The sequence below is a fragment of the Trichechus manatus genome, unplaced genomic scaffold, assembly GCF_000243295.1.
Source record: "Trichechus manatus latirostris isolate Lorelei unplaced genomic scaffold, TriManLat1.0 scaffold00033, whole genome shotgun sequence".
Classification (NCBI taxonomy): domain Eukaryota; kingdom Metazoa; phylum Chordata; class Mammalia; order Sirenia; family Trichechidae; genus Trichechus; species Trichechus manatus.
This window is the reverse complement of record NW_004443969.1, coordinates 9,383,611-9,409,929: the sequence shown is the minus strand read 5'-3', so window position 1 is coordinate 9,409,929 and position 26,319 is coordinate 9,383,611. Positions and strand designations below refer to the sequence as shown.

The 26,319-nt window shown below is 37.4% G+C and overlaps 1 protein-coding gene across 4 annotated transcripts in view; it reads left to right on the top strand.

The window, feature by feature from the left end:
* ZRANB3 (zinc finger RANBP2-type containing 3) overlaps positions 1-26,319 on the top strand; it is a 284,417-nt gene that overhangs the window by 190,280 nt on the left and 67,818 nt on the right. For all 4 annotated transcript variants that reach the window (XM_023730197.1, XM_023730198.1, XM_023730199.1 and 1 more), the window contains 4 exons: positions 7,932-8,051; positions 10,420-10,539; positions 13,778-13,957; positions 14,743-14,895. In XM_023730197.1, coding sequence (XP_023585965.1) covers positions 7,932-8,051; positions 10,420-10,539; positions 13,778-13,957; positions 14,743-14,895 — 573 coding nt within the window. The remainder of the gene's footprint in view (positions 1-7,931; positions 8,052-10,419; positions 10,540-13,777; positions 13,958-14,742; positions 14,896-26,319) is intronic.

Below are 26,319 nucleotides of genomic sequence, written 5' to 3'. Positions count from 1 at the left end.
TTGGTTAACAAACAAGACAGTGGGAATAACTCATGGCTAGGAATACACCTTGCCATCCAGTGGATTCCAACTCATAGCGACCCTATAGGACAGAGTAGAACTGACTCACAGGGTTTCCCAGGAGTGGCTGGTGGATTTGAACCACCTTTTGGTTAGCAGCCCACTAATCGATGTAAACCCTTAGTGCCTGCCACAAGGGTGAAACTTCTGAGGTCTGAGGACCTCAGGACTTAAGAAGAAACTTCTTTTTTGCTCAGGCTCAGGCTTGATATTCCTTTCATTCCTTCTTTCTCTCTCTTATTTAAGAGCTGGCAATTTAAAATCAAATATATTTCATTAGGTCATTATTGCAGTATAAGTTTTTCTTAAACTGCTTTTACTTCACGGAGCCCTGGTGGCATGGCAGTTAAGTGATAAGGCTGGTAACCGAAAGATCGGCAGTTCAAAACCACCCGCTGCTCCTTGAAAACCTATGGGGCAGTTCTACTCTGTCCTCTAGGGTTGCTATGGGTTGGAATTGACTCGACAGCAACAGGTTTGTTTCTTTTTTGGGGGGTGGGGGGGAGGCTTTTACTTCAGAAAGTATGATGTACACCTCTTCATTGAAAAAAATTTAAGAAATATAACATATCTCTTTATTTCTGCATTTTTTAAATGAGATGTAGTGTGTAGCCTTCATTAATTATTTAAATTAAGCCTTTTGACGAAGAGATGTATTACCAACAGACCAATTTTAGTCCAGTAAAGTTGTGAACACATGCATTTTCTGCAACTTCTGTACAACCTGAACCAGCATAACCAAAATGCTAATCATCATCAGAACCTACCATTCCATGTAATATACACTTAAGAGGGTTTGCAAGCAAATTCCTGCTCAGATAACTTTTAAAATATGACCATGTAGTGACAGTTTTAATTAGAATAAAAGAATGTTAAAAATGTATGTCAGTACATTTTAAAATACAAACCTACACAATTTCCAACCTAAGAGAGGCTTGTATCCCAAAAGTTCATTTATGACATAGATATTTTGGATCTCCAAACACATTTTCTCCTGAAAGCAGTATCATGAATGATGGTTAAGTTGCTGGGTTAGTCCCAAGAGCCTGTTTAGCCAGTTATACAATTGAACTATATAATATTAATAGTAACTGTAAGCCTTTCCGATGGAGTTGTTGGAAGGAGTGGAATGGCGGGGGCAGCTTTGAGCTTTGGCATCGGCAGCTTTGGTTGTGATGGGGGTGATATCAGTAGAGGGAACTCTGGCAGAAACAGTTCACTTTCAAACAGGCGAGGGAATGCATCTGGGAATGGGAATATAGTGATTGAAAATGAATGTACCTTAAAAATACTCCAACTTGACATGTACGTTTTGAAAGGCTTATCACAGTAAATATAGCTCTTTAGGCAAACATGCACTTTATTAAAGTGGTTCAGTTGCCATGACAACATATCTGGAATTTATATCTCCTTCTTTTGAGAGGGCTTCGTTTCTTCTTTCTGAGGCACTGAAATCCAAGGCTAAAGTTCTTAACAGCCTCCAGCCTCATTGTCTGATGAATTTGTACTGTTTAGAAAATTTAGACATACAAAAAGTAACATGAGGACTCAGTCTTGTGACTTTATACTCATATGCATGAATTTTAAATAGATATTTTTTTATTTTAAAGATGCTGCTAATGATTTATGTAGTTGTTTTAAAGTTATTATCAAAGCTTCTTATGATTATAGTTTAATGAGTAGAAACAACCATTTCAAAAAATAACTGTCTTCTAACCTTATTCCCCACCACTTGTCTGTCAGTTTGTCATACTGTGGTGGCTTGCATGTTGCTGTGATCCTGGAAGCTATGCAACTGTTGTTTCAAATGCCAGCAGGGTCACTCATGGTGGATAGGTTTTAGCGGAGCTTCCAGACTAAGACAGACTAGGAACAAAAACCTGGCAATCTACTTCTAAAAAAATTGGCCAGTTGAAAGCCTTATGAATAGCAACAGAACATTGGTATAGTGCCAGAAGATGAGCCCCTTAGTTGGAAGGCACTCAGAATACGACTAGGGAAAAGCTACCTCCTCAAACTAGAGGCATCATTAATGATGTGGATGGAGTCAAGCTTTCGGGACCTTCATTTGCTGATGTGACACTACTCAAAATGAAAAGAACCAACTGGAAACATGCATTAGTAATCGGAACATGGAATGTACAAAGTATGAATCTAGAAAAGTTGGAAATTGTCAAAAATGAAATGGAATGCTTGACGATAGATACCCTGGACATTAGTGAGCTAAAATGGACTAGTATTGGCCATTTTGAATCAAACAATCACATGGTCTACTATGCCGGGAATGACAAATTGAAAAGGAGTGGCGTCACATTCATTGTCAAAAAGAACATTTCAAGATCTGTCCTGAAATACAAAGTTATCAGTGACAGGATACCATCTATATGCCTACAAGGAAGACCCGTTAATGTGGCTATTATTCAAATTTACACACCAACCGCTAATGACAAAGATGAAGAAATTGAAGATTTTTACCAGCTTGTGCTGTCTGAAATTGATCAAACATGCAATCAAGATGCTTTGATAACTACTGGTGATTGGAATGGAAAAGTTGGAAACAAAGAAGAAAGATATAGTTGGAAAATACAGCCTTGGTGATAGAAATGATACCAGAGATCGAATGATAGAATTTTGCAAGACCAACAACCTATTCATTGGAAATACCTTTTATCGACAACATAAATGGTGACTACACATTTGAACATAGCCAGGTGGAATACACAGGAATCAGATCGAGTACATCTGTGGAAAGAGATGATGGAGAAGATCAATATCAGTCAGAACAAGGCCAGGGGCTGACTGTGGAACAGACTATCAATTGCTGATATGCAAGTTCAAGTTGAAGCTCAAGAAAATTAAAACAAGTTCATGAGAGCCAAAGTACAACCTTGAGTATATCCCACCTGAATTTAGAGACCATCTCAAGAATAGATTTGACACACTGAACACCAATAACCGAAGACCAAACAAGTTGTGAGATGACATCAAGGATATCATACATGAAGAAAGCAAAATGCCAGTACAAAAATAGGAAAGAAGGAAAAGATCAAAATGCATGTCAGAAGAGACTCTGAAACTTGCTCTTGAATGTAGAGTAGCTAAAGTGAAGAAATGATGAAGTAAAAGAGCCAAACAGATTTCTAAGGGTGGCTAGAGAAGACAAAGTAAAGTATTATAATGAAATGTGCAAAGACTTGGAGTTAGAAAACCAGAGGAAAGAACAGGCTCGGCATTTCTCAAGCTGAAAGAACTGAAGAAAAAATTGAAGTCTTGAATTGCAATATTGAAGGATTCTATGGGCAAAATATTGAACAATGCAGGAAACATCAAAAGAAAGTGAAAGGATTACACAGTCACTGTACAAAAAAGAATTGGTCAACGTTCAGACATTTCAGGAAGTTGCATATTGTCAAGAACTGATAGTACTGAATGAAGAAATCCAAGCTGCACTGAAGGGAATGGCGAAAAACAAGGTTCCAGGAATTGATAGAATACCAATTGAGATGTTTCAACAAACGGAATCAACACTGGAAGCGCTCACATGTCTATGCCAAGAAATTTGGAAGACAGCTACCTGACCAACTGACTGGAAGAAATCCAAATTTCCTCCTTCCAAATACAGGTGATCCAACAAAATGTGGTAATTATTGAATAATACCACTGTTATGGATTGAGTTGTGTCCCCCAAAAATTCATGTGTGTCAACTTGGCTAGTCTGTGATTCCCAATATTGTATGATTGTCCACCATTTTGTCATCTGATGTGATTTTCTTATGTGTTGTAAATTCTACCTCTATGATCTTATGAGGCAGGATTAGCAGCAGTTATGTTAATAGGTAGGACTCAATCTACAAGACTGGATTTTGTCTTAAGTCAGTCTCTTCTGATATGTAAAAGAGAGAAGCAAGCAGAGAGGTATGGGGACCTTATACCACCAAGAAAGCAACACTGGGAACAGAGCATGTCCTTTGGACCCAAGGTTCCTGTACTGAGAAGCTCCTAGACCAGGGGAAGATTGATGACAAGGACCTTCCCCCAGAGCTGACAGAGAGAGAAAGCCTTCCGCTGGAGCTGGCACCCTGAATTCGGACTTCTAGACTCCTAAACTGTGAGAGAATAAATTTCTCTTTGTTAAAGCCATCCACTTGTGGTATTTCTGTTACAGCACTGGATAACTAAGACAACCACTAATATCACACACAAGTAAAATTTTGCTGAAGATCATTCAAAAGCGGTTGCAGCAGTACATTGACAGGTAACTGCCAGAAATTCAAGACAGTTTCAGAAGAGCACATGGAATGAGGGATATCACTGTTGATATCAGATGGATCTTGGCTGAAAGCAGACAGCACCAGAAAGATGTTTACCTGTGTTTTATTGACTATGCAAAGGCATTTGACTGTATGGATCATAACAAATTATGAATAACATTGCAAAGAATGGGAATTCCAGAATACTTAATTGTGCTCATGCAGAACCTGTGCATAGACCAAGAGGGAGTTGTTTGAACAGAACAAGGAGATACTGCGTGGTCTAAAATCAGGAAATGGGTGCGTCTGGGTTGTATCCTTTCACCATACTTATTCAATCTGTGTGCTGCGCAAATGATCCAAGAAGCTGGACTATATGTAGGAGAACGTGGCATCAGGATTGGAGGAAGACTTATCGACAACCTGCGATATGCAGATGACACATCCTTGCTTGCTGAAAGTGCAGAGGACTTGAAGCACTTACTGATGAGGATCAAAGACTACAGCCTTCAGTATGGATTGCAACTCAACATAAAGAAAACAAAAATCCTCACAATTGGACCAATAAGCAACATAATGATAAATGGAGAAAAGATTAAAGTTATCAAGGATATCATTTTACTTGGATCCACAATCAACATCCATGAAAGTAGCAGTCAAGAAATCAAATGATATATTGCATTGGGCAAATCTGCTGCAAAAGACCTCTTTAAAGTGTTGAAAAGCAAAGATGTCACTTTGAAGACTAAGGTGCGCCTAACACAACCCATGATTTTTTCAGTCACTTCATATGCACGTGAAAGCAGACAATGAATAAGAAAGACCAATGTCTTTGCATTGTGATAGTTGTGAAGAATATTAAATATACCATAGACTGCCAGAAGAATGAATTAATCTGTCTTGTAAGAAGTACAGCCAGAATGCTCCTTAGAAGCGAGGATGGCCAGATTTTGTCTCGTGTACTTTGGACATGTTATTAGGGGTACCAGTCCCTGGAGAGGGACATTATGCTTAGTAAAGTAAAGAGGAAGACCCTCAAGGAGAGGGATTGACACAGTGGTTGCAACAATGGGTTTAAATATAGGAACCATGGTGAGGATGGCACAGGACCAGGCAGTGTTTCATTCTTTTGTACATAGGGTCACTATGAGTATGAACTGACTTGATGGCAGCTAAGAACAACCACCTCATTTCCTGGATGCAACTACTTTCTATTAACTGATTCCTTTAGTATTTACTTCAAATTCCTCAAGGTTATATTGTTTCTTGAATTCTGTTACTTATTTTAATAATTTATTTTATTGTTGTTTAGAATATACACAGCAGAGCATACACCAATTCAACAATTTCTATATGTACAATTCAGTGAGATTGATTACATTCTTCTAGTTGTGCAACCATTCTCTCACCCTTCTTTTCCAAATTGTTCCAACACCATTACCGTGAACTCACTGCCCCCTGTGTTTCCTATCTAATCTTTTGAGTTGTTGTTGTCAGTTTGATCCCATATAGATAGTTCTTAAAAGAGCACAGTGATGAAGGCAGGCATGCTTTAGTAGTTAAGTTAAACTATTGTTTGGTTTTAAGACTTCAGAGGATATTTTTGGTTTAAGGTTTAAAGATTATCTTACGGCAGTAGTTTCAGGGGTTCATCCTGCCACCATGGCTCCAGAAAGTATGGATTCCACGGGAATTTTAAATTCTGTTCTGCATTTTCTTCCTTTCTATTAGGATTCTTCTGTAGAATATCATCAAAACGTTCAGTAATGGTAGCCTGGCACCATCCAGTTCTGATCTCATAGCAGGAGGCAGTTCATGGACGCAGTTAGCCACACATCCATTTCCTCCTCCTATTCCTGACTCTTCTTTGTTGTTCCAGTTGTATAGAGACCAATTGTTGTACCTTGTTTATTACTTCTTGATTTGTAATTTTAATTGTTATTAGTTAGTTTCTCAGTACGGAAGATAAAATTTTAGCTCTTTCACCCCTGTGGCCCTCCCACGCACATCTTTCCCCTCCTCCCAGTAAAGTGATAGATAGATAGATAATTTTTGTGCTGCTAATGTTATAGTAACTTATACAAATTCTGATTTGATCAGTAGTCACCATGTATATTATTATAGCCATGTTTACAATATTTACAGATGAACCATGTAATACAGTTTCTTATGCAACACATTTTGTTTTCTTTGGATTTGATAATTGTCAAATTTTTGTTGTTGTTATTTGTTTTCTTTTGCTTAGTTTTCTGTTTGTCCTCAAACTCTTCCCTAGTTATTTAATCTCTCCCCAATATCTTTAAAAACTAGTTTTAGCTTCTTTAAGAAATGTCCCCTCTGTTTTACCTCTCCAGAGAACAAATCTCTAGTTTTCTGCCAGGATGGGGCTGGGGTAGTCATCTACTGTGTGGAATGGGTGGGAGAGGATATAACGTTGCACATAATCAACTACTTAAACACACTTTGAACCAGTTCTCAGGGTTTAGCCACACTCCAGCCCCACTTTTAGAGGTGCCATTGCCTGATCCTTTCTGCGTTACTGCAGTGCATAGCAGGTGCTTCTCAACTGGCCCTACTGACTGCCCAGGAGTTGGTTGTCAGGTCAGCTAATCAGTTACCAGGCATCCATTTGCTTTTTAGCTTCCAAAATGTTGTTCTGTGGGTTCCTCTCTAATTCTCTTTGTCCCTATACACTATACTGTCATTTAAATATAGCACTGGAAGGGAGTGGAGGTTAAATGTGTTCAGCCTGCTGTCTTTCTCCAAAATTTCTAAGCAACTAGTTTGTAACATTTAAGTGATAATATATGCAGGTTTTAAACTTAATTCATGCTGTCTCCTTTAAATTTAATTCCCATTTAATTCATCCCATATTGAGTTCTCACTCCTAATAGATAGCTTAGCCTCACGTTAACTATGAAAATGCTATTCAGTCTGAACTTTCTTGATTTTCTTTTCTTCTGCCTCACAATTTCTCTGTCTTCCCCCATTCTCTCAGATCTCCCTTCTGTGCTCTTGATCACATTATTCTAGTTTCTTCTTGGACCTTCTCCATTCCATAGACAAGCTGAGTCCCCTAGTTTTCCATTTCTCTTAATGATCAACTCTACCTACGTGTTTGTAAGCCTACCCAAGTTTCTAAATTAATAAACCAACTTTCCAGAACCCTTAAGCCTCAGTCCCAGCTTTCTTATTTACTTCTTTTACAGTCTTCTGGCGGGGGGAGCTTTATCAATAATCTGCCTTTTTACTTTCTATTTTCTCCTTAACTTTATCCTATTTTTAGTCTTCTGTATAAGCTGTTTTGAAAATCACCTAAACAAAACCACCAAACCCTTCCTAGGCCGTAAGCCTTCTCGGCACCTTCCTTTCCATTGAAACTTTCCTGTCTTGTGTGTTGTTGTTGACTCCTATACCTTGTATTGTTCTTCTTTTGCCTGTTTTTTCCCATTTTGTCCATCTTCTTCCACATGCCCCGTATGTGTGGGCTTGCAGACTACCTAGAGAACCAAGCAGTTAAAAGTTCATAGAAACTCTGATTTTTCCTTAATTAAAAGAAAGTAACATGATTTTTTATAAACATTTTAATGATGTTAATAAGGTTTAACTTTTAATATTTAGGCAGGTGCTGTAAAGGATTATATTAAGATGATGCTTCAGAACGAGTCACTTAAATTTCTGGTTTTCGCTCACCATTTAAGCATGCTCCAAGCTTGCACAGAGGCAGTCATAGAAAGCAAGGTATGTTACCATTTTATTTTATAAAATAGTTTTTGTAATGTAGATTTTTAATATACTAAATATCCATTTAATATTCTAATTTAAGACTAAATTGTAGTCTTATAATTGAGCTTATTTTACCTTCTTTAGATGACAGTATATACATTATTATTGGGTATTTTTCTTGTGAATTATGTTAAGATTATATTAATATTACAATTACGATATAGTATTAAATTTTTACCTTAATACAAGGCTTATAATTTTCCATTGATGAAATGATATGAATTAATTGAAGATGTACTTGAGAGGCTATAATGTGAATTCCGTTTTTCTTCCTGGGTATACCATTGGAGAGTGTCCTAGGCACTTAAAAGTTCACATTTTTGTCTACCTGCAAGGCTGCTTTAGGCTGTGGGTGATGCAGAGGGGAAAAGAAGAATAAATTCCACCAATTACAGTGCCTAACTGCAGTCATACCTTTTAAACTTCCAAGTAACATAGTCTGTACAGAATATGATTATTAAGATTTAGTATAAACAAATATGAAATGTATAGAACAGGTAATCCATCAGGTTAACTTTACCAACTCTGCTTGCCTTATTGCATTTTCTTAGGTCCACCTTCTTTTCCAACAGTCTTATCAGTGACAGTGACTTCCATTTTTTGTGTGTGTCAAAGTTTAAACCTGTCATCTGCTTTTTTAAATACTGAGGACTTCTAGAGATCCTCAGAGGCAGCCAAAAGAAATTTCCTGACAAATTGTGTAAGCTTAATATGTATGTAGAGGCAGAGACACTTGCCTGAGTAGGTAGGTTTTTGTTTTTGTTTTTTAATGGAGCAGCAGAGTCATGGTTTTTAAAACTTTGTATATAATTGTTTAAATAATAGCAAATATGGTCATCAATATTACCAAACAAGTAATTCTGGCATTTCCTTCATAGAAGGATTTATGATAATATAACATAATAAAGTGCTGTACATTAAGTGATACTTTCTCATTATTATCCAATAGTATCTGTAAAACATCCTCTGAGGAAGAGTTAATTAACCTTAAAAATATTTTTAAATGATTGTGCAATAAAATTAGATTTATAATATCTTCTTATTCTGATTCTGTTATTCCTTAAAGTTACTAGATTCTAGTCCAGATATAGCAGTCCTTCTTTTTTCCCCGCTTGTACTTCACTGATATGTTCAGAATCCCATTTAATATCAGTAAGCGTTAAAAATGTAGGCAGTCATGAGGTTGGGGGTGAATGTCTCCTAAACTCTCCCTAGCCTGACTGATAATGTGTTTTCTTTAGAAGGACCCTCAGAGACCTGTATAGCCTCTCTTAATGGATCACTGGTCATTGATACCTATTTTGCAAAGACACAGAAAGTTAATATGAGACATTCTAGTTAATGATTAACTTGGATATTCCCTTATAAAAGTGAATATTCGTGTGTCTCAACTATTGAAGGCTAGGTTTTTCCATAGAAGTACACATATGAATAAGACTATTTGAAATTTAAGAAGTTGAGTAATGTGTTCCTTTTAGCTATTCTAAGACACACTGATTCCTCCCTTTTCTTAACTTCAATCATTCTTAAAGACAGCACTGTTCAGTTTAGCACTTAATGTTTCCGTACTTTTTAAAAATGTGTGTGTGTGTGCGCCTTGGTTTCCCACCTTAATGGAGATGACCGTATTACATATTTCTTTTAATTTTGATAATATATATATATATAAAAAGAAAACTGACATGGTAGATTAAAAAGATAATTCCTCTGGTAATATTTGGGATATTTTAGAAATTTATGTACTGTTCTTCACGAATCCTTCATACATGAAAATATGTGGGCAGAATCGTCATTCATTTTCTAACTTACCTGGTTTGGTTTTACTGGAGAATTAGTGATCTTCTAACTTTAAAGTTCATCTAATCCACCATTTAAAGTTTGCATACCAATTTACATAGAAATATACTGAAGACAACCTTAGCTTAATTCAGCAAAGATTTGTAGAGCACCTGCTGATATGCAGGGATTGCTCTTAGCATTGAAAATATAAAGATGAATTAGATACAGATTCTACTTTGAAGTAACTGAAACAATAGAAGGGAAAGAAGGTATATAAGAAGCTATTAAGAGAAGCAAATATGAGAACCCAGTTGTCTTCTATTAAGGGAAACACTAAAGAAATTGGTAAATATATTTTTTAAAAAATTTTTTAAGAAGCTATGAAAAAGCATGGCTAAGATTCTTTTCGTATAACATTTACCAACCTGTCATCTTAACCAGTTTCCATTTTTATGTGAATATAAAAATACTCTGTAAAATATATAAAATGAGAAGGGTGCATTGGGGCTTGTTCTAATTTTGCCATTTCCCTTGTGACCTCTAGACTCGTTATGTTAGAATAGATGGAAGTGTTCCATCTTCAGAAAGAATACATCTAGTTAATCAGTTTCAGAAGGATCCTGATACTCGCGTGGCTATCCTAAGCATTCAGGCTGCTGGCCAGGTAAGAAATTTCTTGTCTAAGTTTGATAATGAAATGTCATTGAGATAATAAAAAGCCATTAACCATAATTAAAACATTTCTGTCTGGTGAAATAAATGTTCGTTCTTCTTCAGAGAGTGCTAGAAAATATAATTGAAGGAGGCTTCAATACCTTTGACTCAAATCTTCCTAAATTTCCAAAGAAAGAATTTCCTAGAAGAGTCTAATTAATTTGATTGTCAGTATTTTTCAAAGACCTTTTTCCCTTCCTTCGAATTTGCATAGATTTTTTTCACGTACCTTTCTTACAGCACTTAACTTACTTTGTTGTGTTTCATCAGCATCTGAAGGAAAAAAAACCTGTCTCAGAACTTTTTATGGCATGCCCCTGGTTTGTCCATGTTTCAGTTAGGATTAGGTTTGGCCACAAATAAATGAAAACCCAAATTAAGAGTGACTTAAATACACAGAATTTAATTCTTTCATGGCGACAATCCAAGTCTAGCATGGTGATTCGATAAAGTCCTTAGACCTAGGCCCCTTCTAGCCTTCTGCTTCACAACTTGTAGGTGGTATGTCTTATCTAAGAGGGCTGCTAGAGCTCCTCCATCATATCTGCACTCTAGACAGCCAACTGTGCGTGTCATTGGTCTGAAGTTTGTCCCATGGCCACACCTAACCTGAAGGGAAGCTGGGAAATGTAGTCTTTATTCCAGCTAGCGCCGCTGACCACCAGGTGTTGTGTTACAAAGGAATAAGAGAAGAATAGATATCAGGGAAGGCAGCACCAGTCTCTGCCATACTAAGAGAGAGGAGATCCTTCTGGACTTTTTTTCTGCTAACATTCTAAAACATTTTGATATAAATATCTAAACCAGGATATTTAACATAGGGGAAAGTACTTGAACAACCTGGTACATGGCATATCTGGCAGCTTCTGGGGACTCTACAATATGGACCAGGAGCAAAGGAACTGCTTGTACCCAGCTAACTGATGTATATGAAATTATTTGTATATAGGAACTCCATGAGGATGAAGCAGTTCTAGAACTCACTAGGAGTTCTAACCAAAACAAGGGTTATTGCAACACTTCTATCACATTATATTAAACCTCCATGCATCTGAGCTTTATATCTGTTAGAAAATTCCAGTCATAGAGAATATCAACAAAAAGAACTTAAAATTAGAAATGGCATACTCATAGCAGATGGAATGATAAGTAGGAAGAAGCCAGGCAGGAGTCTGGGAGTGGCGTGATAAAAGGCCTTTTGAAATTAAGAATATCCAGGACTTGGTGAGTGGCATCTGGGGTCTTAAAAGCTTGTGAGCGGCCATCTAAGATACTCCACTGTCCCATCCCATCTGGAGCAAGGGAGAATGAAGAAAACCAAAGACACAAGGGAAACATAGACCGCAACTACCACAGCCTCCACCAGACTGAGTCCAGCACAACTAGATGGTCCCACCACCGACTGCTCTGACAGGGATCACAATAGAGGGTCTTGGACAGAGCTGGAGATATATGTAGAACAAAATTCTAACTCACAAAAAAAGACCAGACTTACTGGCCTGAGAGAAACTAGAGAAACCCCGAGATTATGGCCCCCAGATACCCTTTTAAGTCAGTACTAAATTCACTCCTGAGGTTCACCCTTCAGCCAAAGATTAGACAGGCCCATAAAATAAAACGAGACTAAAGGGGCACACCAGCCCAGGGGCAAGGACAAGAAGGCAGGAGGGGAAAGGAAAGCTGATAATAGGGAATCCAAGGTTGATAAGGGGAGAGTGTTGACACAATGTGAGGTTGGCAACCAATGTCACAAAACATTATGTATATTAATTGTTTGATGAGAAACTAATTTGCTCTGTAAACCTTCATCTAAAGCACAATTTAAAAAAACATACCAAAGAATATACAGAACACTCACATTTTATTTAAGACTGTATTACTGAAGACCTTATATAATTCAAAACTCTTACAATTGAAGGCTAATATTTTCATAGGGGTAAAGGAAAGTAAAGTTCTTGCTGCTTGTGATTCTTTCATTATTGTTCAACAGCTTCTGAAAGTGACTTGATCTTGTCAGCATATTTTTCCTTTTTTCTTGTATGGTCATGTGATACTTCTAACAAACTAAAGGCTGTCCCTCCTTAAATACAGCTTCTTATTTTTTCAGCGTTATCTGTAATATTTTGTGGCGTTTCCTGTCCTAAATTGCGGCACAGTTTAGTGTGGTGGTTGTTTTGTTCTCTCCATGGTTTTATTACATCTAACCTCTGTTCCAAAGTCACTGATTTTCGGTGAATTTTTCAGCTTGAGAAATAGCGCCACCATTTAATGAATGCTAGTATGACATTGTTACATTATATAAAAACCTTTTATGTTAAACTAGCAGTGCGTATCCAAATAACAGCACAGTCGTCACAAAAGCCACTCAGAGACATTCCATTGCCTGTGAACAACAGCATGGACTAGTTGACACTCCCAAAGGGTGGTAGGTATTTCTGTCAACCACCTAACATCATTTACGAGTATGTAGCAATAACGTAAGCATGGTTCACAGCTCACTCAGTTTTCCAGCTTTAAAATCATGTATTTCTTGACACAGTTTGAGTTTGAGGAGATTTTCATTATTTCATATATTGATTATAAAACAAGACTTAGTATTTTTAATGTCACACTATTTCATTATGCAAGTGAACAAAAAATTACAATTGCACTGTAGCTATATTGAGACATAAGTCAGTAAACTTTAGGGTCTTGAGGATGCAACCTGAGAAATTTTATAGAAAGAAAACAGTATTACTGGAGATGTGATTTCTCTGCTTTATAGCATGGTAGTACGGATTAGATGAATAGAGGATGTGAGTGCTCTCTGCCTAGTTGCTATGGATACCATGTGTTAGAAATTGTATTCTAGTTTATAATGTATTTTATTAGATTTTCTAGTAGTTATGTGAATCCAGTCTTTACCAGAGGATAAAGTGATTTTTTGTATCCATCAAGCTGACTTTTGAAATCTTGAAATACCTCTTAAATGTGTTTTTATAGCTCACCTGGCTGTCTGGCAATAAGCAGTCTTCATTTGCCTGACATGAATTAAATTTTTCATAATTTGGCTTAAAACAAAAGACTGATTTGTTTTTAAGTCCTTCAACATTCTCTGGTCCATTTAACATGTCCAGAAAAAAAGTATTTTATATGGCCTTGTATTATGTTCTCAGTTTATTTGCATTTGTTTGGTTTATTTTGCTTAGGGTTTAACATTTACTGCTGCAACTCACGTTGTATTTGCTGAGTTGTACTGGGACCCTGGACATATAAAACAAGCAGAAGACCGTGTTCATCGAATTGGACAGTGCAGTTCTGTGAATATTCACTACCTCATTGCAAATGGGACTCTAGACACGCTTATGTGGGGGATGTTGAATCGTAAGGTAAAGCTTGAATTTAAACCAAGTTATCAACTTACTCATTGGGATCCATAGCTTGCATGAGTTAAGAGGCTGAGTTTTAGTGTTTTCAAGCAAAGGATACTTAACTGTACGAAAATAATGGTAGTACAGATCAAGTTCAGGAAGGGTTTCAGTTGGTACACTACTTGCTAACCTCTGTAATAAGAATAATAAGAAAGGGTAATGAATTTATATGTATTCCAAACCCTTCTTTCACCACTTTAGAGGCTAAAAGTATAAGGTCAGCTATCAAGGAACCATAAGGTTTTCAAGCCCCTGTCCTTTCTGTGACTTAAGAATGAACCCTTTTTCAGAAGGATTCTTGAGTTTCCAACTAATTTTGGACAGAGAACAACCTGTATGTGAACTCTAGAAAAGGTAGGAAGGATGTTCTTTGCTCTGCCCCCTTGTCTCTTCTCCCCAACTTTGGGAGGATTAAGGATTAGAGGGTGTTTGTCAGGCACTGAGTGTAGACAATCAAAATGGCCAATTATACGTAGGTTCAATTTCAAAGTATATAAGTAACAGAATAAAAGTTTAGTATAGTTTCTGTAGTTAGACCTTTTCCTCGTTAAATGTAGGAATCATTGACTTGGTATTTTGGTTGTAATTTTGAATAATTATATTACTAAAGCCTATGAGATGTTGAAATGGTAAGATTTTCTTGGAGGACCTGTGATTTAAATGTAGAATTGAGTTACTACTTAGTGAATATCAGCAGTTAAAATGGCATTCAGAGGGTATAAAATTCATATGCTGTCTTACAGGCTCAGGTTACAGGGAGCACACTGAATGGTAGGAAGGAACGACTTCAGGCTGAGGAAGGTGAAAAGGAAAAATGGGATTTTCTGCAGTTTGCTGAAGCTTGGACTCCAAATGAAAGTTCTGAAGAGCTCAAAAATGAAGTTTTTTTCACTCATGTAAGTTTATGTGACTAATTCTGTTCTATTTTCTTAATATCCTGAAACTGTAACTTTATTGTATATTGTTTTAAATAGAAACTCTTAATTATTCATGCAATTGAAGAGAGACTTCACATAAAGCTGGAAACTTCTTAAAATCAGAAGATAACGTTGATGGAGGCTGCACCACTGGCTCCTTTCTCCCAACAGAGTTATATCTCGGTTCTCACTGTTCAGCTCTTAGATAAACAAACTGAATAGAATCCAGCTAAACAAATAATTTCTTTTATAAGGATAAGTACAAAGCTGGTTCCTATGAGATGCAGGTTAAAGATGACCCAAATGTCCAACTTTCCCAAGTTGCTTTACCACTCCTTCATCTCTAACATCAACTATTCCCTCTCCTCTCAGTACTGTCCCTCCTGTCTTTGGGTTCCCTAATTCACTTCAACATCTCGCAGAACTCATGAATCATATAAAGGACATGTGGTTGTGGAGCCTGGCAAGTCCCAAATTCGTGGGTCAGGCATAGGCTTCTCCCGACCCATGTAGCTGCAGCAGCTGACAAACCCAAACCAACAGTTCAGACCACAGACTACTGGCTGACAAGGCTGTGGAAGCTGGCAAATCAGGTCACACAATAGGCTGCCGGCCCAAGAGGCTGTGGTGGCCAGCAAATTCCAGAATCGACAGGTCAGACAGCAGGCCTCGGGGGAGGTCAGTTGATCACAAATGGGACATGAGATCCAGATGCAGAGAGAGAGAGAGCCTCACCAGGACACAGACATATATCTTAGATGCAGGCCACACCCCAGGAAAGGGTGTAACTCTAGTAGGGGTAGGGCTTGTGTCACACCCTCCTTCAAGGCTGTGACTGAAGACACACCTTACACCAATCCTGCCTCCTTAACATGTAGAAGTCAGGATCCACAATACATAAAATGGAGGCTAACCACACAATACTAGGGATCATGGCCTAGCCAAGTTGACAACATAACCCCAACCATCATTCCATATACCTTATTTGCATAGCCCCACTCAGTCATTGTGTGTGAGTCACAAAGACCATGGCTAGAAGGGCCATATTAAGTAATTCATTGTACTGCATCAGCCTTCTGAAGACAATATAGGAGACCATCTTTATGGCCCCGAGGGTAGGAAACAGTGTATGAAATTTACTACAAAATGCATAAACCATAAAGAAAAACATTGAGATACTTGACTGTGAATTTTGTTATACAAAATATGCCATAGGTAAATCACAGACCAGTAAAGATATTGCATTATAATTGTCCAAAGTATATAAATAATTGAAACAAATCAATTAGTAAAACACAGACAAGCTAATGGAAAAATAGGTAAAGAATGAGCATCAGAGGAGACCTGAATAGCCAATAGACATGAAAAGAAGCTCTGCCTCTCCAAAATACAGCAAATTGTAAAAGTTTCTCTTATAATTAGTAAGTAATTTGTGGCATGATACTTTGAGATCATATGACTTTCCTGTTTTCAAAACCTTTCATCTAGTGAATGAGGTCATGTTAACACCTATAAATTCAAATCCAGCTCCACAAAGTTCTTCCTCACCTTTCCCAATTCTGTATACATATATAAATATTTATATTTTCCTTGTCCACTTGGGAGAGCCATTAGGCAGTATCTGGTAAAGTTGAGAATGCTGTCCAGCTGTTTCTTTGCTAGGAATATATTCCCACACGTGTGTAAGGATACTTGTACAAGAATGTTTATTGCATCATTTTCTAGGATGTAAAAAATTGGAAACAACCATAATGTCTGTCAGTAAGAGAATCGATAAATTGTCACATCATGAGATACTGTTTAGAAGTTAACATTAATGAATTAGATTTATATGTATCAACATGACCAGATCTTGAAAAAATGCAGTGTGTATACACACACAAAAAATATTATGTATTTATGAATACATGTCTATGAAATAAAATATATAAACATAGATTGAAGAATACACATCAAATTTATAATATTGGTTGCCTCTGGGAGAGGAGAAAAATAGTGCTAGGGCAGAGTAAAAATAGGATATTATATCAACTTCATAAAAAATGTTTATTTTAAGAAGGATCAGAAGTTAATATTACAATATTAATACTTGTAAGTTTTCAATGGTAAGTATGTGGACATGTGCTATATTCTCTATAACCCGATGCTGTTGAGTCAATTCCAATTCATAGCGACCCTATAGGACAGAGTAGAACTGCCCCATAGGGTTTCCAAGGAACAGCTGGTGGATTCAAACTGCCAGCCTTTTGGTTAGCAGCCTGAGCTCTTAACCACTGCAACACCAGGGCTACCATTCTGTATGTAAACCCCCCTTCCTCACAAATGGTGTTTGGAGGCCTTATATAAGCTAAATAAGAAATAATATGTTAGAGAAGCTTATAGTCATTCAAACTGTCTGCTTTTTCCCAGCCCTTTTGGGGAAATATGGCATGAGAGTTATGGGGAGTTTAATTTTAATTTTATTGAGAACTGATCAGAAATCACGGGAATAAAATTAAAGACTTCATACTTTTTATCATAATGCAAAATTAAAAATTTAATGTAAAATTTACTTCCATGAAAACATACTTTTTTTATGTGGAATCTTATTAAATTCTTAATGTATTTTATTCAGAAGGCTAGTAAATTTGTTTCTAAGATACTAAAATTCCATTCTGTCAAATATTGCTTAAAAAAAGAGAGATTATTTGTAAGACTTTTTTTTAATTTAAAAAACCTTTTCCTTTTAACAATGTGTTATATTTTAGCCTACAAAAAATTGGTAGATGTTCTAAGTTTTTTTTAAAAAAACAACTAAAACTGATTTGTAGCTGTTCTTTCTCTAAAATTTCCCAAATGAACTTCTCAAACTGTATTTGGGTTCCTTACTAAGATGGTCATTAAGAATCTGAAACGCATCTCCCCAGGTGTATACATGTTTATTGTTTTTAAAAGTTTATCTGAAGAAAAAAATTTGATCTGTGTTAAAGTTAAACACACACACACCTTTACCAAATCTTACTTCCCTGAGTTAGGTGTATACCTTTCATAGTTTAGTTGTTATCTTGCAGTTTTTCAGTGCATATCTATACACACAGGAGCTGTGGTGAAGGGGTTAAGAGATTGGCTGCTAACCAAAAGGTCAGCAGTTCCAATCCAACAGCCACTTCTTGGAAACCCTATGGGGCAGTTCTACTCTGTTCTATAGGATTGCTATGAGTTGGAATTGACTTGACGGCAATGGGTTTGTTTTTTTTTTTTTTGTTCTATACACACACATACATATTATAAATTGGAGTCTTATTCATGTAAAGGTTGTTTTGCCTTGTTTGTGTTTGTTTGTTGGTTCATGGCCAGCATGTGAAATGTGCTTTGAATGACTTTAGGTTGGTATGCCCACTCCCCATACTCTCTAGTTACACTACCAGCCAGTATTTTAAGAAATGTTTAATTTGTTGGAAGATTCTAGGGAAATGTAGTCTACTGATGAACATATTTTTCTCCTGAATGTTGACAAACTTTCAGTATTTCATACGGGAATTTACTGTTTATACTGATTTCTTCCTGATCCTTTAAAAAAGCTTTTAAAAATTTTTTCCCAAAATTTAGCATTTTTAGGATACTTTCAATTTTGTCAAATGAACTTTGCCAAAATTAACCAAATTTACCAATTGTTGTTAAAACCTTGTTTAACTAAAAAAAAAAAAAAAAAAAAAAACCCTGTTTAACTGAAGAGTGTTATAGCAGTTCTAATTTGATGGTTTTTAACAGCTTGCGAATATTTCTGGAATGTCAGCATTTTAAGGAAAGTTCATTGTGTCTGTGTCTCAGTGCCCTGCTGTTGCAGCTGGAGGGAACTGGGGCAGAGAGAAGGGACCTTCCACTGCAAGAAGAACAGACTATTTCTCCTCTCCCCAAGGCAACCAGTATTATAAATTGGATATGTATGACTCAGCCCAGCCTGTCAGCCCTAGAGAAGGAGAGACTGCGAGGTTAAAAGAGAAGACCTGGGAGCAGAGAGTGAGCCTGAGGGGCAAAGAGAGGGATGAACTGAGACAGGAAGAGAGTCTGGAGGCCCCAACAATTTGGATCCCTTGCACCCCTTAGTCTTAACCCTGCCAATCCATCACATTCAAAATGCTGTGAGCTCTATAAAGGATTTTTAGAAAACTGATGAATTTGATAAATTTGGCTAATTGATCTTCAGTGAATTGGATTTCAAGTGAATTAATTGACTTTTAGCATATTGGTTATTGAACAAGTAAGTCACGTAGCATATGGACTTTTGGCAAATTGGTTTTCTGTGAACTGACCTAGAGTCTATTATGAGTATAATTATGGGCCCTGGGGACAGGGAGACCTGTGGTTAGGAAGAGGTGAGGGAGAAGAATGAGAGGAAATTTCCCTGGACGATATTTTTAAATTAGTTTTGGTATCTCTTGCCTTCTTTCTCCGCAGGTACTCATTGCCCTTCAGAATTGCATTATCATTTCTCTTCTTCTCTCAATCAGAATTCTCGTTCTGCCATATAAACTAGCTAACTATTGGGATACAAAATACATGAGACTAGGGCTGATACTCATCTAGTGTATACCAGTATAAGTGTACTGGTTGCTAAAATATTGAAATATTTTAAAATGATTGACAGATAGCCACCCCTTTAATTCCCTCAATGTACCCTCTTACCCCACCACTAGGGCTTTCTGGACCTCCCATCATCCAGCAATGGAAGGGTGAATGCCTAGCACAGCGCAGGGGGTGTCTCTGGGATTCTTCTTCAACCCAAAGTTGGTTAATGCCCCTGCTATCCCTGTTGTTAAATATTTTGAATAATACCCCTGCATGAAACTAATTCACACAGATGTGTGAGTCACAATTCTTTACCCATCCTAGATGTATTTACATATTTTAAAGGAATTATTTATTAACCCAAATGAAACTCAAATTGAGGTGCAACTCAAACGAAGTGAAAAAATTCTACCACCACAAGGAGATGCTTTCACATAGCCAAGTTGGCTGTCCCATAAGTAGCCAGTCCTGCCTGGGAGTCTGTTGCTAGGGTCGTTGCCCCAGATGTCGTCCATTATTTCACAGCTTCTTCCTTTCTTCTGCATCTGAATGTGCATGATATCCAAGTTGAGGTGTTTTGTTTTTCCCGCAGTGGCTTTCACTGGGTGATAAAGTAGGTCTCTAGCTGGAAGGAGAGAAAGGTATGGATTATGTTATCATTTGTAGTCATTTCCAAGTGATTAAAGGCTATTTCTGAATTAAATGTACTGAGTGGAGTATTCAGATAGGAAATATCCCAGTCTCTGATTTTCATTTTGGCTACCATCATCTCAGAAGTGTCCCCCTCCTTTAGGTATAGCTGTGAGAAACTTGGGCCCTTTCCGTAACCTCTTTAGGATCACTCCTACCCTCTTGAGACTCTTTCTCCATTAACAAATAATCAGCAGCATCACTGATCCAGCCGTTTGAGTTCCTAGATTACTAGGGGACTTCTAAAGTCCCTTTCATCCCTTATATACTATGAAGTATCCTATGGGAAACTTGATGCATAAATTATTCATAGCTGAGCAAAAGAAAGGCCTTGGATCTCATGTAGGTAGAGGGTCCCCCTCCGGGTTAGTTCAAGTCCTCGTTCTGCTTAGCTTCTCCTCTTAGAATCTCAGTAAGCCAGAGCTGCTTCCATTTTCTTTAGACAGTAGTTCTCTTTTTATTTTGGAATGAGCCTCCAGGTGCGTCCCACATTCAGCCAGAACTACTGTTTCCAGCCACTTCTTGGCAACTCTTGCTCCAGCCCACACTACAGTCTCTGCTTTTCCTTACCAGATGTTTTCATTTTGTGTGCTCTTAGTTCAGTATTTCCCAGTTTTCCTTTCTCTTCATTAACCTTTCCCTAGTTGTCTGCCTTCTTTACCCTGCCTTGTACTCACTGCTTTGGCCAGGCTCACACTGCTGCCTTTCCTCCCTCATAACCATCCACAAGTTGCCTGGTCTGCTGTCCTCGGTGCTTCTAGACCGTCCTTCACCCATAGCAAACTTATATCCCAAACACCCACATTTGCATTAAAAATATATAAGGTGATTGCTGTTCTGCTGCAAAAAGATGTCCATAGTTCGAAAAGAGAGCTCTTCAGCGTAACGATGAAATTAAAAAATATGCCCTTAAAATTCAAAAACAAGCTTTGCATTTGTTATTAAATGCCAACATCTGTATGAAATAAAATTTGTTTTGTTGTGGGGTAAGAAATACAGTTAAAAAATTGTCACATACAAATAAAAATAACCTTGTTTTCCTATATATGATCTAGTTGAAAAAATGGTAAGAGCCAAAAGAAAGATGACCACAGGAGCTGTGGTATCCATGAAATCTCAATCTTTCTTGTCCAAAATCACTTGTTTCTAAATATCCTAAATTGCTGGTTCTCAGGAATAATATATCAGAAATTGGAATATTTATTTAATATATATTTTAGGAGTTCAAACTCCTCTGTAAATGTTAGGTAATTAGTCTGCATACCTATTACCCATTGCCGTCGAGTTGATTCCAACTCATAGCTACCCACTAGAACAAAGTAGAACTGCCCCATAGAGTTTCCAAGGAGTGGCTGGCAGATTGGAACCACTGACCTTTTGCTTACCATCTGAGCTCTTAACCACTGTGCCACCAGGGCTCCTATTAGTCTGTATAATAGCCTAATAATAAGGACAAAAGGTAGCCCCATTGTTATGGATAGAAGCATTGTGTTATTAGGCATTTAATCACCTCATTTCCCTTTATGCCTTCAATATGCTCAATAATAATCATTAACATTTATTGAGTGATTATTATGTGCAGCCACTGTGCTAAGCCCTTAACATTCATGATCTTATTTAACTTTCACAGCAATGCCAGGAGGCAGATACTATTACTATACCCCACTAAAGCTCAGGAAGGTTAAGTAATCTGCTTGAGTTTATATAGCCACTAAGTGGCAGAGATGAGATTTGAACCCAGGTCTTTCTGCTCCAAAGTCTGCCCTCCTAACCTTGCCAGACTCTACTAGATACATTAGCGTTAACACATAGTGAGCCCTCAACAAATGTTTGTGGAATGAATAGAACATTGAAACACTTCAATTCAGTTTAGCCAGTGTTTATAGGATATATATTACATACAGGACAGTCAAAGATCATTCATTATGTAAACATTAATTGAGACTGTATAAAATGGGAACCAAAACCACAATGAGATACCACTTCCATTCCATTCCCAAAGGAATTAAAAACATATGTCCACACAGAACTTGTACACAGATGCTCATACTAGCATTATTCATAATACCAAAACCCAAAATATTCATCAACTGATTAATGAATAAACAGATTGTGGTATATCCATACAATGGAATATTATTCAGCCATAAAAAGGAATATAGTACTGATCATGCTGTAACATGGATGAACCTTGAAAACATTACTTTGTGAAAGAAGCCAGACACAACAGGCCAATATTGTATGATTTCACTTATCTGAAATGTCCACAATAGGTAAATCTATAGAGACGTAAAGTAGTCAGTCATTGCCATGGGTTGGGGTGGGGAGAGGAGTGGGAAATGATTACTTAAGGTACTGGATTTTGCGGGGATGATGAAAATGTTCTACAGTTAAATAGTGGTGATGTTGCACAACTCCAAATACACTAAAAAATCACTGAGTTGGACACTTCAAACAAATGAATTTTATGGTAGATGAATTGTATCTCAGTAAAACTGTAGTTAAAATTTAAAAAGACTGTATACTAGGTTCTGAAAATGCAAAAGTAAAGGAAACAGCTAACTTTCTTTTGGGGCTTACTCTTTAGTTGGGAGAGACAATTGTAAACAGATCATTATATTGCAATATGATACATGTAAATAAACCAGGCTCTGGGAACACAGGACAGAATTAATAAGTACATGGAGCATATGGGAAAGTTTTATTTAAGATCAATCTGAGCTGGATTTTGAAGGATGAGTTCAAAGGGAGTGAGCTATTTCAAGCAGAGGAAACACCAAAAGCATGTCTAAAAGCACAGCCATATAAACAGGTATCAGTTGTTCTAGGTGTGAAAAGTCCATAGGGATGTGTGAGCACAGGGCACATGAGAAGTGAGGCAAAAGAGAGGACGCCTGATCAGATGGGGAGGAACCACACATGCCATGCCAAAGAGTTAGACGGTATCCCGGAAGCAGTGTAGTTAGTGCCGTCAGAGGTTTCTAAGCAGATCAATGACATGACTGGATTTCCCTTTTCAATCAATAATCCTAGTATCACTGTGGGAAATGAATGGGAGGGACAAGAGGCAGAGGTTCTTGGAGGCAGTAGTATTTGAGGAAGGGATCATTTCTGCCCTGTTTGCCATCTAGCTTCAGCCTATGCTGAAGGGATTTTCTGCTTCCCATTTTCTCTCAGGCTTCTCCTCCAGCCCCTGAAGGAGTTGTTAATCGATTTTTCAGAGCCTGATGAATTGTTTGGACTGCAGCTTAATGCTTGTAGGTTACCGATACCATACCAGTGAAGAGCCAAGAGATACTGCAATGGTAGAAGAGTTACTGGCTTAAAGGCAGAGGTGAATTGTTCACTGGGATTGTCTTGAGTCTGAGGTCTCTCCAGACTATTCAGTTGATGTCCAAGAGGCATTTGGAGGTCAGGCCTTCCTTGAGCTTAAAAGAGAGATTATGGCACATAGGTCCATGCTAGAAATTGGTTGATTAATTTAGCCCTCTGCTTCAGATCCAGTGATCTATACATTGTATAACATTTGCTGTAAATTCTAATTGTCCCGGTTGGAAGAGTCAGCAGTTCCCAAAGACATTTGCATGCACTGCTTTAATGCCATCTTCAAAAAACAAGTAATAACATTTTCTTCGTTACCACTTATTTTTAACCAGCATGCTGTTTTACTTTGTTTTCTTTTCTCTATGCCTGCAGAGAAACGCTTGTTGTGTCTAAGGGTAGATCACTGTCAAAATTTTATTTAACTACATGGCAGTGAACTTCTTGCAAAATCTGAAATAAAAATTCTGTCCATTATTTCTTTTTTAGGGTAATTTAAATCCCTCTTTCAAATTAGGTTATTAAAACCCTATTCCTTATACTCTATATCCTTTGAAAGAAGACACTTTTGGCTTGTTTACAAATGTGTTAGTGAAGGCTTTTTAGTTCCAGTGGCATATAGCCAACTATCATTTGTCTACTGTTCAGGAACCAGCAAGGTTTCCCAGTCAGTCATTTGTGAAAATGGAGGTTTTATTCATTCTTTTGGGAAGAGGAGGCAGTAATAGTTCCTAGCAGAGCTACCCTTTGACTAAAATCCATCATGCCCCAAGTGAGTGCTTTTTCTTGGTGATACGTGTTTTGCTAGAATAGTACCAGGCTTAGAAGTGCTTTATTGTTTTTTATCAGTTTTATTAGCTTTCCTTTTCCTCCCCTTCAATTTCAATAGCTGACTTTCAGTCCTGTCATCTTGGCTGGGGGATTTGTCTCTAAAGACCGTAGTTTACCATGGTGCAGAACAGCAAATTAATTATGTCACTCTTTTGACTGTGCTATACCTGAACTGTTTTGATAAAAACACACATTTTCCTGTCTTAAGCATTTTGCAGTTTTTACTCCCAGCGCTTCTCACCAAAGGTAATACTTTTCTTTTGTTTTTCAAAAACAATATTGAACCCCCCCCCAAAAAAAGGAACACAGTAACAGTGTCAACTATATAATTTAAGAGAAGAATATCTTCTATCTTACAGCTTTCTTAAAATGACTTGACTATTTTTCACATAAGCTTTGTGATAAAAATGACTGTAGGTTTAGATCGCTCCTCTTATTTAGAAACACTTGCATTTCAGTTCCTTATTTATTAAACTTTAAAAGGGTTATTTACATACTTATTTCCTTACATGAACCAACCCGACCGACCTGTTGCCATGAGTCGATTCCAACTCATAGCGACCCTATAGGACAGAATGGAACTGCCCCATAGGGTTTCCAAGGGGCGACTGGTGGATTCGATCTGCTAACCTTTTGGTTAGCAGCCGTAACTCTTTATCACTGTGCCATCAAGGCTCCTTGTTACTATAAAGTCTTTTCTAAATGCAAAAATTTAGAAAAGTTAGTTAGAAGACAAAAGACTTTTTAGCTTAATCTTGTCATTAAGTAACAAAACTTTACTAGCCCGTAAAATATTTTATCTTTTGTTTTCCTGCCTGTCTTTACTGTTGAGAAATGCCACTAACATCAATAAAGTCAGTAATTTTAAAAATACAGACCTGTCCGAATGATATGGGCTCTGAGTACTTAACTGTCACTGTGGCTGTTGTAATTTGAGGATTCTGGTCTATTTTGGCGAAACAGGTACGTGTTGCTCCTGCCTCTAAGCGGCGGGGGAGTCATGTTATTGACAAATGCTAACATTTTTTAAGAAAATATATGCGTTTATTTGGGGAGCATTTTGTTTCCAATTATTTCTTACTACTTCTTTCTCAGATGCTTTAACCAGTGAATCCACTTACCAGCTGTAGGAGCAGTATTACCAACTGTACTAAAAGTGGATTGTCATAGTGAATTAACCACAAGTCTGTTTAAATTTAAAAGCCAAGTTTTACTATGCCAAAAAAAAACCATTCTGCAAAATGAGAAGACAGTGTCAGAATAATCTGAACAAAGTGTTTCAGGGAGCTGTTCATTTATAAAGTCAAGCAGAAGGATACAGCTAGAATGTTTGCGACTGTCTGAGATTTACAGAACTTAAGGTTATGAAAAAGGGACCAGGCTTTGTAAGGACTCAGGTACAGGTTAGAAAAACATTTTCTTACGGGGAGTACAGGGAACATTTTCTGAGAATTGGCCAACTTCTAAAGTCACATGTTGAACACTTGTGATAATGTTCTCTTTACATTGGCCATTTCTAAGCACAAGCTCATCTTCTGAGAACTTTTGGACAAGCAGAATAGGGTGGGCAAAACCACATTTTTCCGTAGAAACTGCTTGTATTTAGATCAGAGGTGTAGTGGAAATTTTTACAAAAGTGACAGGCTACATTATGTGACAGAAGCTTCATTTTGAAATCCAAGACGGAGTCACTTAAGACAAGAAGAGATTTGGCCCAGACCTTAGTCAGAAATTTCTGGTCTACCAGGAGCTTTAGTTATGGAATGCTCTTCCTCAGGATATATTCACTTTATAAAAAAATTAATTTAGTAAAAAAGGAAGAAAGGACAGCCCCATAAAACCAAATGGGACTAATGAGGCATAGCAGGCCAGGGACAAGGGCCAGAAGGACAGGAAAGCTGGTGATAGGGAACCCAAGGTTGAGTAAGGACAGTGTTGATGTGTTGTGAGGTTGTTAACCATTGTCATAGGGCAACATGTGTACTAACTGTTTAATGAGAAACTATTTTGTTC